General features: G+C 43.1%; 1 protein-coding gene across 1 annotated transcript in view; it reads left to right on the forward strand.

Moving 5' to 3' along the window:
* Positions 1–562: 562 nt before the first annotated feature.
* The window catches only part of SNX24 (sorting nexin 24), a 172,467-nt gene continuing 158,479 nt past the window's right edge, over positions 563–14,550 (forward strand). Inside the window, exon 1 of the mRNA XM_054488348.2 lies at positions 563–828. Coding sequence (XP_054344323.1) covers positions 769–828 — 60 coding nt within the window. The 5' untranslated portion in view covers positions 563–768. The remainder of the gene's footprint in view (positions 829–14,550) is intronic.

The following is a 14,550-nucleotide window of genomic DNA, read 5'->3' on the forward strand; positions in this document are numbered from 1 at the left end:
CTGGTCCGAGACACGGGTTCAGTCCTTTTTTTTTTTCCGTCTTCTATTTTTCCCTCATAGTTAAAAAGCACTTCACAGTTAGAGGCGGCATTTTAGAAGTGCAGCGTGAAGCCAGAGCGTTTGTCTTAGTGACTGGCCAACTTTCGGGCTCACTTGCGAGCTCTGCGGTACAACACCATTCTCAGATTCGACGTCTAACTCAGGAGACGCTGACCCTCGAATCGAAGGGAAATCGGAGAGTCTTGGTATAAGCCGGCTGGTTCACCGCGGTTAATGCCAGCCGAGAGGAAAAAAAAAAATTCAGCCAACCAAAACAAAAGTTAAAAGCGCCACGCTTTCTATTCTTTGCTGTCTGGCAATCTGTTAATGGTGGCGTCTAGCAAACTGCAAATCAAGCTCCAGCCGGAGTCCGCAGGGCAGGGAGCGCCGGGTGCGGCCCAGTCCCGGCGCCCAGCGCGTTGGCGCGCACACCCTGTTTCTGCAGACTCAGGCTTTCTTGCCCCGCCTCTTTCGGGCCCAGCTGATCTCCACCGCCCGTTAGGCCCGAAACCCAGGCGCCTGGAGCCCTGCGCCCTCCGCTTCCGGCCCCCGGCACGCCCAGGGCGCGGGAGCCGCCGGGTCAGCCCACGGACCTGAGTCCGGCCCGCAGCCTCGGGGCCCCGCGGACGCAGCGGGGCGGGAGGCGGGGCGGCCCGGCCGTGGGCGGAGCGGCGGCCGCGGCCGTGAGCCCGCCCCCAACTCGCCCTCAGCCGGCTGGCCGGCGCGGCCATGGAGGTCTACATCCCGTCCTTTCGCTATGAAGAGAGCGACCTGGAGCGGGGATACACGGTAGGCGCGGGCCGCGGGCGGACAGGGCCCCGCGAGCCAGGCCTGCGGCTGCTGCGCCCAGGAAACACCCTTGGCCGCCGCCGCCTTGGCGCAGGGGGTCCCCTCGTTTTCTCTCCCCTCCCCCGGCCCAGAGGAAGGGCTGCGCCCTGGCGCGGTTGTCAAGGAAACGGGCGCCCCTCCCGGGCTCCGCGGCTGCGGGCGCCCCTAGCCCCTCGGGGTCCAACCCTTCTCTTCCCGGCCGAGCTCCAGTCTTCGGACGCGGCACTCGCCATTCTCCCCGCCGCCCGCCTTCGGGAGCCCAGGATGGGCTGCGTTCCTTTCTGGCACAGCTGCCCCCTCAGTCCAGACAGTAGTAGCTTCGCGGCAGGTTCACGCTGGCTTCCAAGTTCTGTACAATTCGTTCAGCTGGAAAACCGGTTTTTTTTTTTAATCATAATTTGCAACTGTTTATTAGCCAAACTAAACACGTGTATTGATTTTAGATGGTTTCCAAAGATTTTTCTTTTTGAGTTGTGCAGTTCTATGAAATTGCAAAATTACTTGCTGAGCACCTGTTTCATACCTAGGACTGTGGTCACGGAGAAATGTGAAACAGGACCCGTGCTCTCAAGAGTGAAGGGGAGGGCAGAGACCGGGGCATGCGCCCTTTGAGCAACACGTTTACTAAGTGAATTGTTGGTGGAGATTTCCCAATGAATTCAAAACATTCTTTCCTGGACAGTCATTGCTAGTGGGAGAAATGTCTGAGTGTGTGTACACCTTGGAAGAATTTACTTCCAGTTGTTAAAGAACCTGTAGGGTTGAAGAAAGATTGCAGGGCAGTCTGAAATTTTGTTATTTTATTTACATCAATCACACACTTGCTAAACACCAGTTACATTACTTTGATGGAGAATATTTTAACCCCTCTCCCCTCCTCTAAATATTACTGGTATTTGGTGACAGTCTGTTTGGGCACTTGTGTTTTCTTAGTTGGGACTAAATTACCCTCTCAAAGAAAGATTTAGAATGAAAAACAGTGATTGAAAAAATAGTCCAGGAAGTCGGTGGGTTTTTAGAATTGAGTAGACTGCTGGATCCAAGTGTTCTGAAACAAGTTGTTAAAGTGCTTTCCTTGGGAAGGAAAATGCAGGGAGTTCCATAGTGGTAGTTATTTATATAAATAATCCTTTCCAGTGCATTCACATTTCGTTAAATAGTCTGTATCTTCCTTAAAAACAAACAAACAAACCCTGGAGTTTGTTCAAGGCTTTTTTTTTTTTTCTTGGAGATTTTATCCAAGTCTCTTAAGCCTAAAACCTTGCTTGTTGTTCCTTCTCCCAGGTATCTCACTTCTCCCATCAGCACTGTCAACAGTCATGGAGGGCTTACCATCTTTGGGACATTCATTTAGGATCTGAAGATAAAAAGGCTGCTTGTTAGAGGCGTTGGCTTTCAAAGAAAAGATGAAGTTGATCTTATCGGTTCAAGCTAAAAGTTAATTACCTGCAGAAATAAGCACTTTGAAATAGACCATAATTAAGGCTCATTGCCCATTATTGATTTTCTTCTATTAGACGAGCTGTGTTTTTCTCCCAAAGCTTTATGTATCTTTTTATTATTTGTATTTATGACCAGGCATGTGCCACACTCCAGGTTGTGAATTAAACTGATGTGGAAGGAGCTCTTTTTTGGACAAATTCGGGAAAGTTTGAAGATTGCTTATATGATGAGAATTTGCTCTTTAAATATTTGCTTAAAAAAATCCTAACTCATCCAGATTGGGAGCTAAACTGTTAAAATGTCTCTCTCTCTCTCTCTTTTTTTTTTTTTTTTTCTTGAGACAGTCTTCCTCTGTCACCCAGGCTGGAGTGCAGTGGGGTGATCTCAGCTCACTGCAACCTCTGCCTCCTGGGCTCAAGTAATCCTCCCACCTCGGCTCCTGGAGTAGCTGGGACTACAGGCACATGGCACCACTCCTGGATAATTTTTAAATTTTTCGTAGAGACAGGGTTTCTCCATGTTGCCCAGGCTAGTCTTGAACTCCTGTGCTCAAGTAAACCACCTGCCTAGGCCTCCCAAAGTGCTGGGATAACAGGCATGAGCCACCACACCAGCCCTAAAATACCTTCTGAAGGGATTTTTTTGCTTCTGTGAGTTTGTGAAGCAGTTATTAGATACTTTTCCCCTCTGAACAACTGGTTTTATGATTGTACAGCAGTTTTTCATTCAACAAATATTTACTGAGCGCCTGCTCTGTGTCTGTATTCTGGATGTAGGGAATATAGCAGTGAATAAGCTATGAATATAGCAGCTTAAAAAAAAATACCCAGAATTTAAAAAATATTTCAGTTTCCTAAATAAGAAGCTAGTAAAATAATGTACACTTTCGTGTAAAAAATACCTTTTTACTTTAGTGATTATGTTTGTGTGAATGTGTGTTTTTAAGAGCTAGGATCTTGCTCTGTCACCCAGCCTGGAGTGCAGTGGCGCAATCCTAGCTCACAGCAGCCTTGGACTCTTGGGCTCAAGTGATCCTACCCCCTTGGCCTCTTGAGTAGCACAGGCATAAATCACCACACCTGGCTAATTTTTGTGTTTTTTGTAGAGATGGGATCTCACTATATTGCACTGGCTAGTCTCAAACTCCTAGGTTTAAGGGATCCTCCCACCTTGGCCTCCCAAAGTTCTGGCATTATAGGCCTGAGCCACTGAGCCTGGCCTGTGTTTGTGTTTAAAATTTAAAACGGCCGGGCATGGTGTCTCATGCCTGTCATCCCAGCACTTTGGGAAGCCGAGGTGGGCGAATCACTTGAGGTCAGGAGGCTGAGACCAGCCTGGCCAACATGGTGAAATCCCATCTCTACTTAAAAAAAAAAATCAAAAATTAGCCAGGCATGGTGGTGGGCGCGGGTAATCCCAGCTACTTGGGAGGCTGAGACAGGCGAATCGCTTGAGCCCGGGAGGTGGAGGTTGCAGAGAGCCGAGATCGCGCCACTGCACTCCAGCCTAGGTGACAGAGCGAGACTCCATCTCAAAATAAAAAATAAAAATAAAATTTATAACACATTACATCACATTCTAACAAATTCAGTAATAGGAAGTTTAAGGTAGAAATGGGTGGTTTCTCCTCTTTGCTTCTAGTCTCATTCCCCCAGAAATAAAGTTTCTGGGTGTATCTTAGAATTTTTTCCTTGTGCTGTGAACACATACTTTTTTTTCTTTTAAAAAAATGGCAAGATTTTAGTATAGCTGTCATCTTACAATTTATAGACATCTTTCAATATTGATAATGGAGAGGTCTGCCTCCTCTTTCTAACTACTGGAGATGGGCTCTACCATGGTAGGATGTGCTGTAATTTTTTCCCCAGGTATCTGCTGATGGCCAAGAAATCCTTGGACATGATTTTTTATGTCCACTACTAGGATTTCTGTAGAACCTTAACTAGAAGTGGTATTTCCAGCCCTTTACAGTTTTTATAGATATTGCACAATTGTTATTCAAGAAGTTTATACAAATTTATGCTCAGTGTACTAAGTAATTTACCTTTAAAGAATGAATTTTTGCCCTTTAAATATGTAAAGCTTTATTTACTGTGGGCCTGTACTGTGTTGGTGGTGATTTAAAGATGGAAGGGTGGTGTTCCTGCCCTTAGGGATTCTCAGCCCATACAGAAGCTGCTCAGAGCTAGGCCGGGAAAGGTTAGGGTGCCCCAATGTCAGCTGGAGCCTTGTATTCAGGGGTCTGAGGGAGGGAGAGGTCAGTTCGGCCTTGCAGGGTGGCTGTGCTGAGGTGGGGGTGCTTAGGAAATACTGACTTTGAAATCTAATTAGGTTTTTGCTAGGATTGTGAATTTTAGAAAGAGGAAGTACAGGAAAAAATCTTGCAAGCCATTTTAAAACTCAGATATGCCCCCAAAAAAGGGGGGAGAAGGGCACCTCTAAATAAGTTTGTGAAGAAGTAGGAGATGGTAGTGTAAGAAAATGCAGATGCACCCAAATGTTACTTTCTGGGGAGATTATTCTGTCCCATTCCCTACCCAATGGCTTACTTATTTAATATCCTCTGCCCCCAAGCTATAAACTCCTTGAGGCTAGGTAGTGTCCATCTCCACTGTTGTATCCTAATACAGAATTCAGTACATATCTGTTGAATGAATAATGAGTGATGTAATCTTCATAGGAGGAGAAAAACCGGAAGAGCAGTTACCTTGAGGCGTGTAGCAGCTCAGAGAGTTAGGTGGAGGGTTGTGCTGCAGACTGGAATTTCGGGATTGTGCAAAGTGATTGCAGTAAGAGTGGTGGGGAGAGATCAGCTGACTACCCTTGAGAGCTATAAGGGAGTGTGGACCTTCAGACAGGGAAGTCATAGGAGAATTTTAAGGAAGGAAGTAACATGCTTAGCTTTGCATTTAGAAAGATGACTATCTTAGTTCAGGCTACTTTAACAAAATACAATCAACTGGGTAGTTTATAAACCACAGAAATTTATTTGTCACAGTTCTGGAGGCTGGGAAGTCCAAGATCAAGGTGCTAGCAGATTCAGTGTCTAGTGAGGGCCCATTTCCAGGTTTGTAGGTGATCCCTGCTTGTTGTGTAGAAGTGGCAAAGATCTCACTGGGACCTATTTTATAAGGTTACTAATCCCAGTTATGAGGGCTCTGCCCATGACCTCATCACTTCCCAGAGGCCTTACCATCCAATGCCAACACATTGGGTTTGGAATTTCAGCATAAGAATTTGGGGGAGACAATCAGACCGTAGCAGTGATTCTGGAGTACTCATCATTTAAGAGACACTTGCAAATGATCAGAAAGGAGAGGATGAAGGCTAGAACTAAGACTTTAGCGTTGAACATGGAAAGGAAGTGATGACTGCAAAAATCTCCAGTACCTGGTGACCAGATGTACTGCAGCAGGGTGACTCCTGTGGGCGCAGGTACCAGTAAGCAAATAAGAACTGAAGCAGGGCAGATATTTCATTTGGTCACCTGCTGAGTTTTTGGTGATGGGTATAGCTATTTGATTTTGGAGTCTAGGGTGGATTTAAGTTTGGCTTAGAAATATGGCTCTAAGGGGACATTCAGCATAAAAGGTAAAAAAAAAAAAACCCACAGAGAAAGAGTGAGGAAAGAGGGAGGGCCAAGGGTAAAACCTTAGAACTTGAATAAGCAAAGAAGTCCCAGCACAGAAGCCAGAGGGAGAAAGAAACCCAGGAGTGTGAGGCTGGAAGAGAGAGGGTGGAAGATGTGTTACAGGAAAGAAAGTGCCAGATGCTCCTGAGTGGTCTTGCAAGTTGAGAATGGAGAACAGTCCATTCTAAGAACTGAGAATAATAGGTCTTGGATGCCACTGTAGGCTGGTATTTTGAATTTTAAGATACATTGCTGACAAAAATAACAAAACTAGAATTACTACTTAGTTCACAATACAAAAGTATGAATGTATTAGACTTGAGTTTTTTGTTTTTGTTTTTGATTTTTTGAGACAAAATCTCCCAGCGTCACCCAGGCTGGAGTGCAGTGGTGTGATCTCAGCTTACTGCAGCCTCCGCCTCCTGGGTTCAAGCTATTCTTCTGCCTCAGCCTCCCAAGTAGCTGGGCCTACAGGCGCGAGCCACCGTGTCTGGCTAATTTTTTGTATTTTTAGTAGAGATGGAGTTTCATCATGCTGGCCAGGCTGGTCTTTGAACTCCTGACCTCAAGTGATCCACATGCCTCAGCCTCCCAAAGTGCTGGGATTACAGGCATGAGCCACCACACCCAGACTTAGACTTCAGTTTTTATAGCTGTAAAAATCACAGCCTTGAATTAGATTCAAGTCCATTTTAAGTACGTGCGTGACTGCATGTGTTATGCGTAGACAAATATATCTTCCTGGGACCTGGATACTATCACTGATTTACTTGATAAACACTTAGAAATGTATCATGCTCTTCAGTACACAAGGCAGCTTCTTATATATAGGATCATAATGTGAAATATTATTATGATCATTGTTATTTTAAAGCTTTTATGGATTAAACTACAAAAATAGAACAATTTAATAAACTTTCATTTACCCATTACTTACCTTCAATATTTTACAATTCTTTCATCCACTACATCTCAGTCCCTGTCTTTAAAAAAAAAATTCTGGAGTATTTTTAAGCAAATTCAAAACAATTTTATCTGCATAATTTTACTGTGTATACCTGACAGTTAAAAACTTTTAAAAAGCATAACCAAACTGTAAATATTACCACAAAATTATCAATACCTTAATAGCATCCAGTTACTGGTTGTTTTTGTTGGTTTTAAAATAAGCACAGTGTAAACCCTTCCTTGGAATTAACAGTCATTTGTGTGCATTTTATTGGTACTGTAGTGCTATTTTATATATGTGTGTGTGTATAAATATATACACACACATATCTATCTATATTATATATCTATATAGCTATCTATATATATATATATATTTCTTTCTTTCTTTTCTTTCTTTAAAAATTTTATTTTACTTCAAGTTCCGGGTTACACGTGCAGAAAGTGCAGCTTTGTTACGTAGGTAAACGTGTGCCATGGTGGTTTGCTGAACTATTTTGTATTTTTGACAACAAGTCCGAGACACTGAGTGAGGGAGCCTGGCTACCTGAGAGTGACTCTTCTGTTTCAGAATAGCTTCTTTTTTTTTTTTTTTTTTTTTTTTTTTGACAAAGGGTTTCACTCTGTCGCGCAGGCTGGAGTTCAGTGGTACAATCAAAGTTCACTGCAGCCTTGACCTCCCCAGGCTCAGGTGATTCCCCCACCTCAGCCTCCCAAGTAGCTGGGACTACAGGTGCATGCCATCACATCCAGCAAATTTTGTATTTTTGCTAGAGATAGAATTTCACCATGTTGCCCAGGCTGGTCTCTAACTTCTGTGTTCAAGTGATCCACCCACCTCAGCCTCTGAAAGTGCTGGGATTGTAGGCATGAGCCACCATGCCTAGCCGCATTTAATAGTAAGGACACTTTTCTCCCGAGAACCCCTGAGCAAATAAGTCTCCCTTCAGTTTCTTTCTCATTATCCCTAGTTGATTTTTCAACACAGAATTCCAGAGGAATTCCAGTGCCAATTTACTGAGGCCAGGGTTATCTTAACCAACCATCATGGCAAGGAGGGTAGGTTAACCAGATGGAGTTAAAATAGGAGGCATCTCTGGAGCTGGGAATGGGTTAGTCCATTCCTGCCACCAAACCCCTCAGGCATCACAGTGGGAGAAGGGCAGCAAGATGTCAGGAAGACCACAATTCCACGCCATGTCCTTCAGTCATCCATTACCAGCATGTACGATGAAGGAGGCCTTTGTGTAACAAGGATGTAGCTGGCACAGTGCCTCATTCATGGTAGGCTCATAGCAGAAGCCCACATTAAATATTTGTTGAATGATTAAATCAAGCATGTGTAAAATATGTTCTTTAGCCTTTTTTTTTTTTTTTGAGACGGATTCTTCGCTCTGTTGCCCAGGCTGGAATGCAGTGGCACGATCTTGGCTCACTGCAAGCTCCGCCTCCCAGGTTCACGCCATTCTCCTGCCTCAGCCTCCCGAGTAGCTGAGACTACAGGCACCCGCCACCAAGGCCTGCTAATGTTTTGTATTTTTTAGCAGAGACGGGGTTTCACCGTGTTAGCCAGGATGGTCTCTATCTCCTGACCTCGTGATCCACCTGCCTCGGCCTCACACAGTGCTGGGATTACAGGCGTGAGCTACCACGTCCGGCAGTATGTTCCTTACCCTTAAGGACAAGAAATACAGTTTGAAAACATTCTTCTTGAACATTAACAAACTTAGAATGGTACATTCATTTAGGAATTAAAATAGGCACAAGAGGATTGAATTTTGGAAATATGGTGCTTAGAAATTTGGGGGTACAAGCAAGCTTGTTTTCATTAAGCTAGAAATATATTTTAACTTTTTTTTATATGTTATTTTCAAATTTATGTATTCTTTTAAAATTTTTTTCATGCAGGTAGGGGTCTTGCAGTGTTGCCCAGGCAGGCCTTGAACTCCTGGTCTCAAGCAGTCCTACCACCTCAGCCTCCCAAAATGCTGGCATTACAGCCGTGAGCCACTGCGCCTGCCTTAAGAACTTGAAAATAAACCAAATAAGTTATTTTGTTCTTCAGCCTGTTCCACTAGGAGTGTACAATCAAACGACTGGTTTTAAAATCACTTGGATTGGTTCTCTACTTAAAACACAAGCTAGCTACCCAGTCTTGTATTTTGTATTTTTAGGAATTCTTAAAAAACTAATTTTGTTTTGTATTTGTGTAAAGCACAGTCATAATTCTAAATCAAATACACTGCATCGAGTTTACCTACTGAAATTAAGCATCTGCTTTTGTCCTCACTTTGTTATCTTCTGCTCTCATTGATTACTATTTAAAAAAAAAAAAAGTGGTATGAGGCTGTCCCCAGCACTACACTGACGAAAGGGAATTTTTTTTTTTTTCTGTATATAGAAGCCCTTACTGCTAGCAGATATATGGGATCAAAAGATGCATATAAAAATAATCATAGTGTTGGCCAGGTGCGGTAGCTCACTCCTGTAATCCCAGCACTTTGGGAGGCCGAGGCAGGTGGATCACTAGGTCAGGAGATCCAGACCATCCTGGCTAACATGGTGAAACCCTGTCTCTACTAAAAATACAAAAAATTAGCTGGGCGTGGTGGCAGGTACCTGTAGTCCCAGCTACTCGTGAGGCTGAGGCAGGAGAATGGCGTGAACCTGGGAGGCGGAGCTTGCAGTGAGCTGAGATCATGCCACTGCACTCCAGCCTGGGCAACAGAGCGAGACTCCGTCTCAAAAAAAAAAAAAAAAAATAGTGTTACCTATGTAAAAAAAAAAATCTTATGGCTTATCCTTCCGTTGAAAAAAATATAAACACATACTAATGTATTTGTGCCCCCACTCATTTTCTTTAACAGTACTATACTAAAACATTTTATTTCAACTTGCTTTTTTTACTTAATGATATATCCTGGAGATCACTGCACAGGGACATATATGAAGATGTATCATTCTTTTCTATACAGGTATACCTCAGAGATATTGTGAGTTTGGTTCCAGACCACTGCAGTAAAGTGATTATCTTAATAAAGCAAGTCACACTAATTTTTTGGTTTAATAGTGCATATAAATGTTTACACTACACTATAGTTTATTAAGTGTGCAGTAGCATTATGTCTAAAAAAAGTACATACCTTAATTAAAAAGTATTTTATTGCTAAAAACTCTAATGATCATCTGAGCGGGTGGTGGTTGCAAAAGGTTGGTGACTATGCCAATTTCTTTTCCTTTTTGTTTTTTTTTGAGGCAGAGTCTCGCTCTGTTGCTCAGGCTGGAGTGTAGTGGTGCAATCTTGGCTCACCACAGCCTCTGCCTCCTGGGTTCCAGCAATTTCTCCTACCTCAGCCCTGCCAGGTAGCTGGGACTACAGGTGCATGCCACTATGCCCACCTAATTTTTGTATTTTTAGTAGAGATGGTTTCACCATGTTGGCCAGGCTGGTCTCAAACTCCTGACCTCGTGATCTGCTCGCCTCAGCCTCCCAAAGTGTTGGGATTACAGGCATGAGCCACCACGCCCAGCCGACTGTGCCACTTTCCTGAGACAATTAAGTTTGCCCTATCAGTTGACTCTTTCTTTCGTGAAAGATTTCTCTGAGCATGTGATGTTGTTTGATAGTATTTTACCCTCAGAAATTCTTTCAAAATTGGTTTCAGGTGTCTGGGCATGGTGGCTCTAACTTGTAATCCTAGCACTTAGAGAGGCCAAGGCAGGAGGATTGCTTGAGTTCAGGAGTTTTGAGACCAGCCTGGGCAACCTCACGAGACCCAATCTCTATTAAAAAATAATTGGAATCAGCCCTGTCAAATGCTGCTGCTTCTTTATCAGCTAAGTCTGTGTAATGTTCTATATCCTTTGTTGTCATTTCAACAGTGTTCACAGCATCTTCATTAGGAATAGATTCCATCTCAAGAAACCACTTTCTTTGTCCTTCCTTAAGAAGCAACTTCTCACCCATTAAAGTTTTATCATGAGTCCATTGTAGGGTTATTAATTTACCTAATTTCAATGTTGTTTGTCCTAAGGAATAGTGAGGCCTAAGGAGAGGGAGAGAGACAGGGAATTGTTGGTCTGTGGAACAGCCCAAACACACAACATTTGTCAGTTAAATTTGCCATCTTTTATTTATTTACTTATTTTAGGTTCAGGGGTGCATGTGCAGGTTTGTTATATGGGCAAATTGCATGTTATAGGAGTTTGATGTACAGATTATTTCATCACCCAAGTAATGGGCATAGTACCCAATAGGCAGGGTTTTGATCTTCTCCCTTCTGCCTCCCTCCACTCGCAAGTAATCCCTGATATCTATTGTTCCCCTCTATATCCATGTGCTCTTCTTGTTTAGCTCCCTTACAAGCTCACTTATAAGTGAGAATGTACAGTATTTAGTTTTCTGTTTCTGTGTGTGTTTGCTTAGGTTAATGGCCCCCAGCTCCATCCATATTGCCACAAAGGACATGATCTTGTTTTTCTTTATGGCTGCACAGTATTCCATGGTGTATATGTACCCAGATTGCTTTATCCAGTCTACTGTTGATGGGCATTTAGGTTGATTTCATGTTTTTGCTACTGTGAATAGCGCTGCGATGAACATATATGCGCATGTGGCTTTATGGTAGAATGATTTATTTTCTTAGGGTATATAACCAGTAATTGGAATGCTGGGTCAAATGGTAGTTCTTTGTCTTTTTTTTTTTTTTTTTTTTTTTGAGACAGAGTCACCCAGGCTGGAGTGCAGTGGTGCCATCTCTGCTCACTGCAACCTCTGCCTCCCAGGTTCAAACAATTCTCATGCCTCAGCCTCCCCAGTAGCTGGGATTACAGGTGCCTGCCACCATGCCTGGCTAATTTTTGCATTTTTAGTAGAGACAGGGTTTCACCATGTTTGCCAGGCTGGTTTTGAACTCCTGACCTCAGGTAATCTGCCCACCTCGGCCTCCCAAAGTGCTGGGAATACAGGCATGAGCTATTGCACCTGGTCTGTTACTTAATGGTTAAAAGCTGTAAATAGCTCAAAAGAAAAGTTTCCTTGACTCCAAAGTCTTCCATTCGGTGCTGCAGTCTATTTCCTTTGGGTCAGGGGTCTCCTCAGTATCTTTCCTTCATGGTTGACTTTTTAATAATAGCCATTCTGAAAGATGTGAGATGATATGTCATTAGCCACAATGCCAGCTAATTATTATTATTATTATTGTATTTTTAGTAGAGATGAGGCTTCACCATGTTGGCCAGGCTGGTCTTGAACTACTGACCTCAGGTGATCTGCCTGCCTCAGCCTCCCAAAGTGCTGGGATTACAGGCATGAGCCACCGCTCCTGGCCTGAGTTTATTTTTGTGTATATTGTAAGGAAGGGGTTCAATTTCAGTCTTCTATATATGGCTACCATTTATCCCTTCATCATTTATTTATTTATCTGTTAACTTTTTTTTTTTTTAGGTTCAGAGATACATATGCCTGTTTGTTATATAGGTAAACTTATGTCACAGTGGTTTGGTGTACAAATTATCTCATCATCCGGGTACTAAACCTAGTACTTGATAGTTACTTTTTCTGATCCTCTTTCTCCTCTTATCCTTCACCCTCCAGTAGGCCCCAGTGTCTGTTGTTCCCCTCTATGTGTTCCATGTGTTCTCATCATTTAGCTCCCACTTGTAAGTGAAAACATGTGATATTTGGTTTTCTTTTCCTGTGTTAGTTTGCTAAGGATAACGGCCTCCAGCTTCATCCATGTTCCTGCAAAGGACATTCTCTCATTCTTTTTATGGCTGCATAGTATGCCATGATGTATATGTACCACCTTTTCTTTTTTTTTTTGAGACAGATTCTTGGTCTGTCACCCAGGCTGGAGTGCAGTGGCATAATCTCAGCTCACTGCAACCTCCGCCTCCTGGGGTCAAGTGATTCTCCTGCCTCGACCTCCTGAGTAGCTGGGATTACAGGGACGTGCCACCACGCCTGGCTAATTTTTGTATTTTTAGTAGAGACGGGGTTTCACCATGTTGGTCAGGCTGGTCTCGAACTCCTGACCTCGTGATCCACCCACCTCGGCCTCCAAAACTGCTGGGATTGCAGGACCTTTTCTTTATTCAGTCTTCCTTTGATGGATGTTTAGGCTGATTCCATGTCTTTGCTATTGTGGATAGCCAGCACCATTTATTGAGTTTGCCATCTTTTTATGGGTGTGGCTTGTGGAACTCCAAAACAATTACGGTAGTAACTTGTAAGATCACTGATCACAGATCACCATAACAGATAAAATAATAATGGAAAAGTTTTTGAAATACTGGAGAATTACAAAACTGTGACACAGAGACACGAAGTGAGCACATGCTATTGGAAAAATGCCGCCGATAGGCTTGCTCAATGCAAGATCACGGCAAAACTTTAATTTGTAATAAATGCAGTATTTGCAAAGCACATTAAAGCAAAGTGTAGTCAAACAATGTAAAGCCTGTATCTGAATTGTTCTTCATTGTTTGTCTTCAATCAATAGCCTGTGTGCATGTCTTTTTGTATTTTTGTCAGTGAGTCTTTAGAATAAATTTCTAGTAGTGGTTACTGGACCAAAAATTAAATGCATGTTTAATGTTAGCTGATATCGTCAAATTCCCATCCATAGGGACTGTGGTATTATACATTACTGTAGCAGTTTATGAGTGTATATCCTTCCTCACAAGCTTGCCAACTGAGTGTTCTCAGGCTTTTGGATTTGTGCCAATCTGATAGGTGAACAATAGTATCACAATGTAATTCTTAATGTCATTCATGATTTTATGACTTATGAATGAAGTTGAACATCTTTTTATATGGTAAAAAATCATTTTCATTTCTTTCTGTGAATAAGATAGTTTATAAAATTATTTATTATTTTAAATGTCTCACTATTTCAGTAGCTGGGAATACAGGTGCCCACCACCACGCCTGGCCAATTATTGTATTTTTGGTACAGGTAGGGTTTCACCATGTTGCCCAGGCTGGTCTCGAACTCTTGGGCTTAAGCTATCCACCTGCCTCGGCCTCCCAAAATGCTAGAATTACAGGTGTGAGCTACCAGGCCCAGCCTGACCTTGTCTGTTTCAATGCCATTGATTTCTAGGTATCATGCCTGGATATTGTAATCATTTGCCTGGATATTGTAATCATTGGCACTTGAATAAATGAATGAATGAGACCTGCTTATCTTAGTCTTTCCTTAAGAGATTTAGGGAGAGGAAAAACTTAATGGCTCATGCCTTCAGCCTCAGGTACTCAGGAGGCCAAAGCAGACTTGAGCCCAGGAGTTGGAGACCAGACTGTACAACATATGGAGACCCCGTTCCCCCAACAAAATAAATTTGGCTGGGTGTGGTAGCTCATGCCTGTGATCCCAGCACTTTGGAAGGCCAAGGTGGGAAGATCCCTTGAGCCCAGGAATTTGAGGAGTAGCCTGGGCAACATAGTGAGAACTCGCCTGTACAAATAATTTAAAAAATTAGCTGGGCATAGTGGTATGTACCTATGGTCCCTACTTGAGAGCCTGAGGTGGGAGGATTGCTTGACCCCAGGAGGTTAAGGCTACAGTGAACCATGATTACTCTACTGCACCCTAGCCTGGGTGGCAGAGCAAGACACTGTCTCAAATAATAAATAATAATAATTGTCGATGAAAAGA

This window comes from Pongo pygmaeus, chromosome 4 (genome assembly GCF_028885625.2).
Source record: "Pongo pygmaeus isolate AG05252 chromosome 4, NHGRI_mPonPyg2-v2.0_pri, whole genome shotgun sequence".
NCBI classification, from domain to species: domain Eukaryota; kingdom Metazoa; phylum Chordata; class Mammalia; order Primates; family Hominidae; genus Pongo; species Pongo pygmaeus.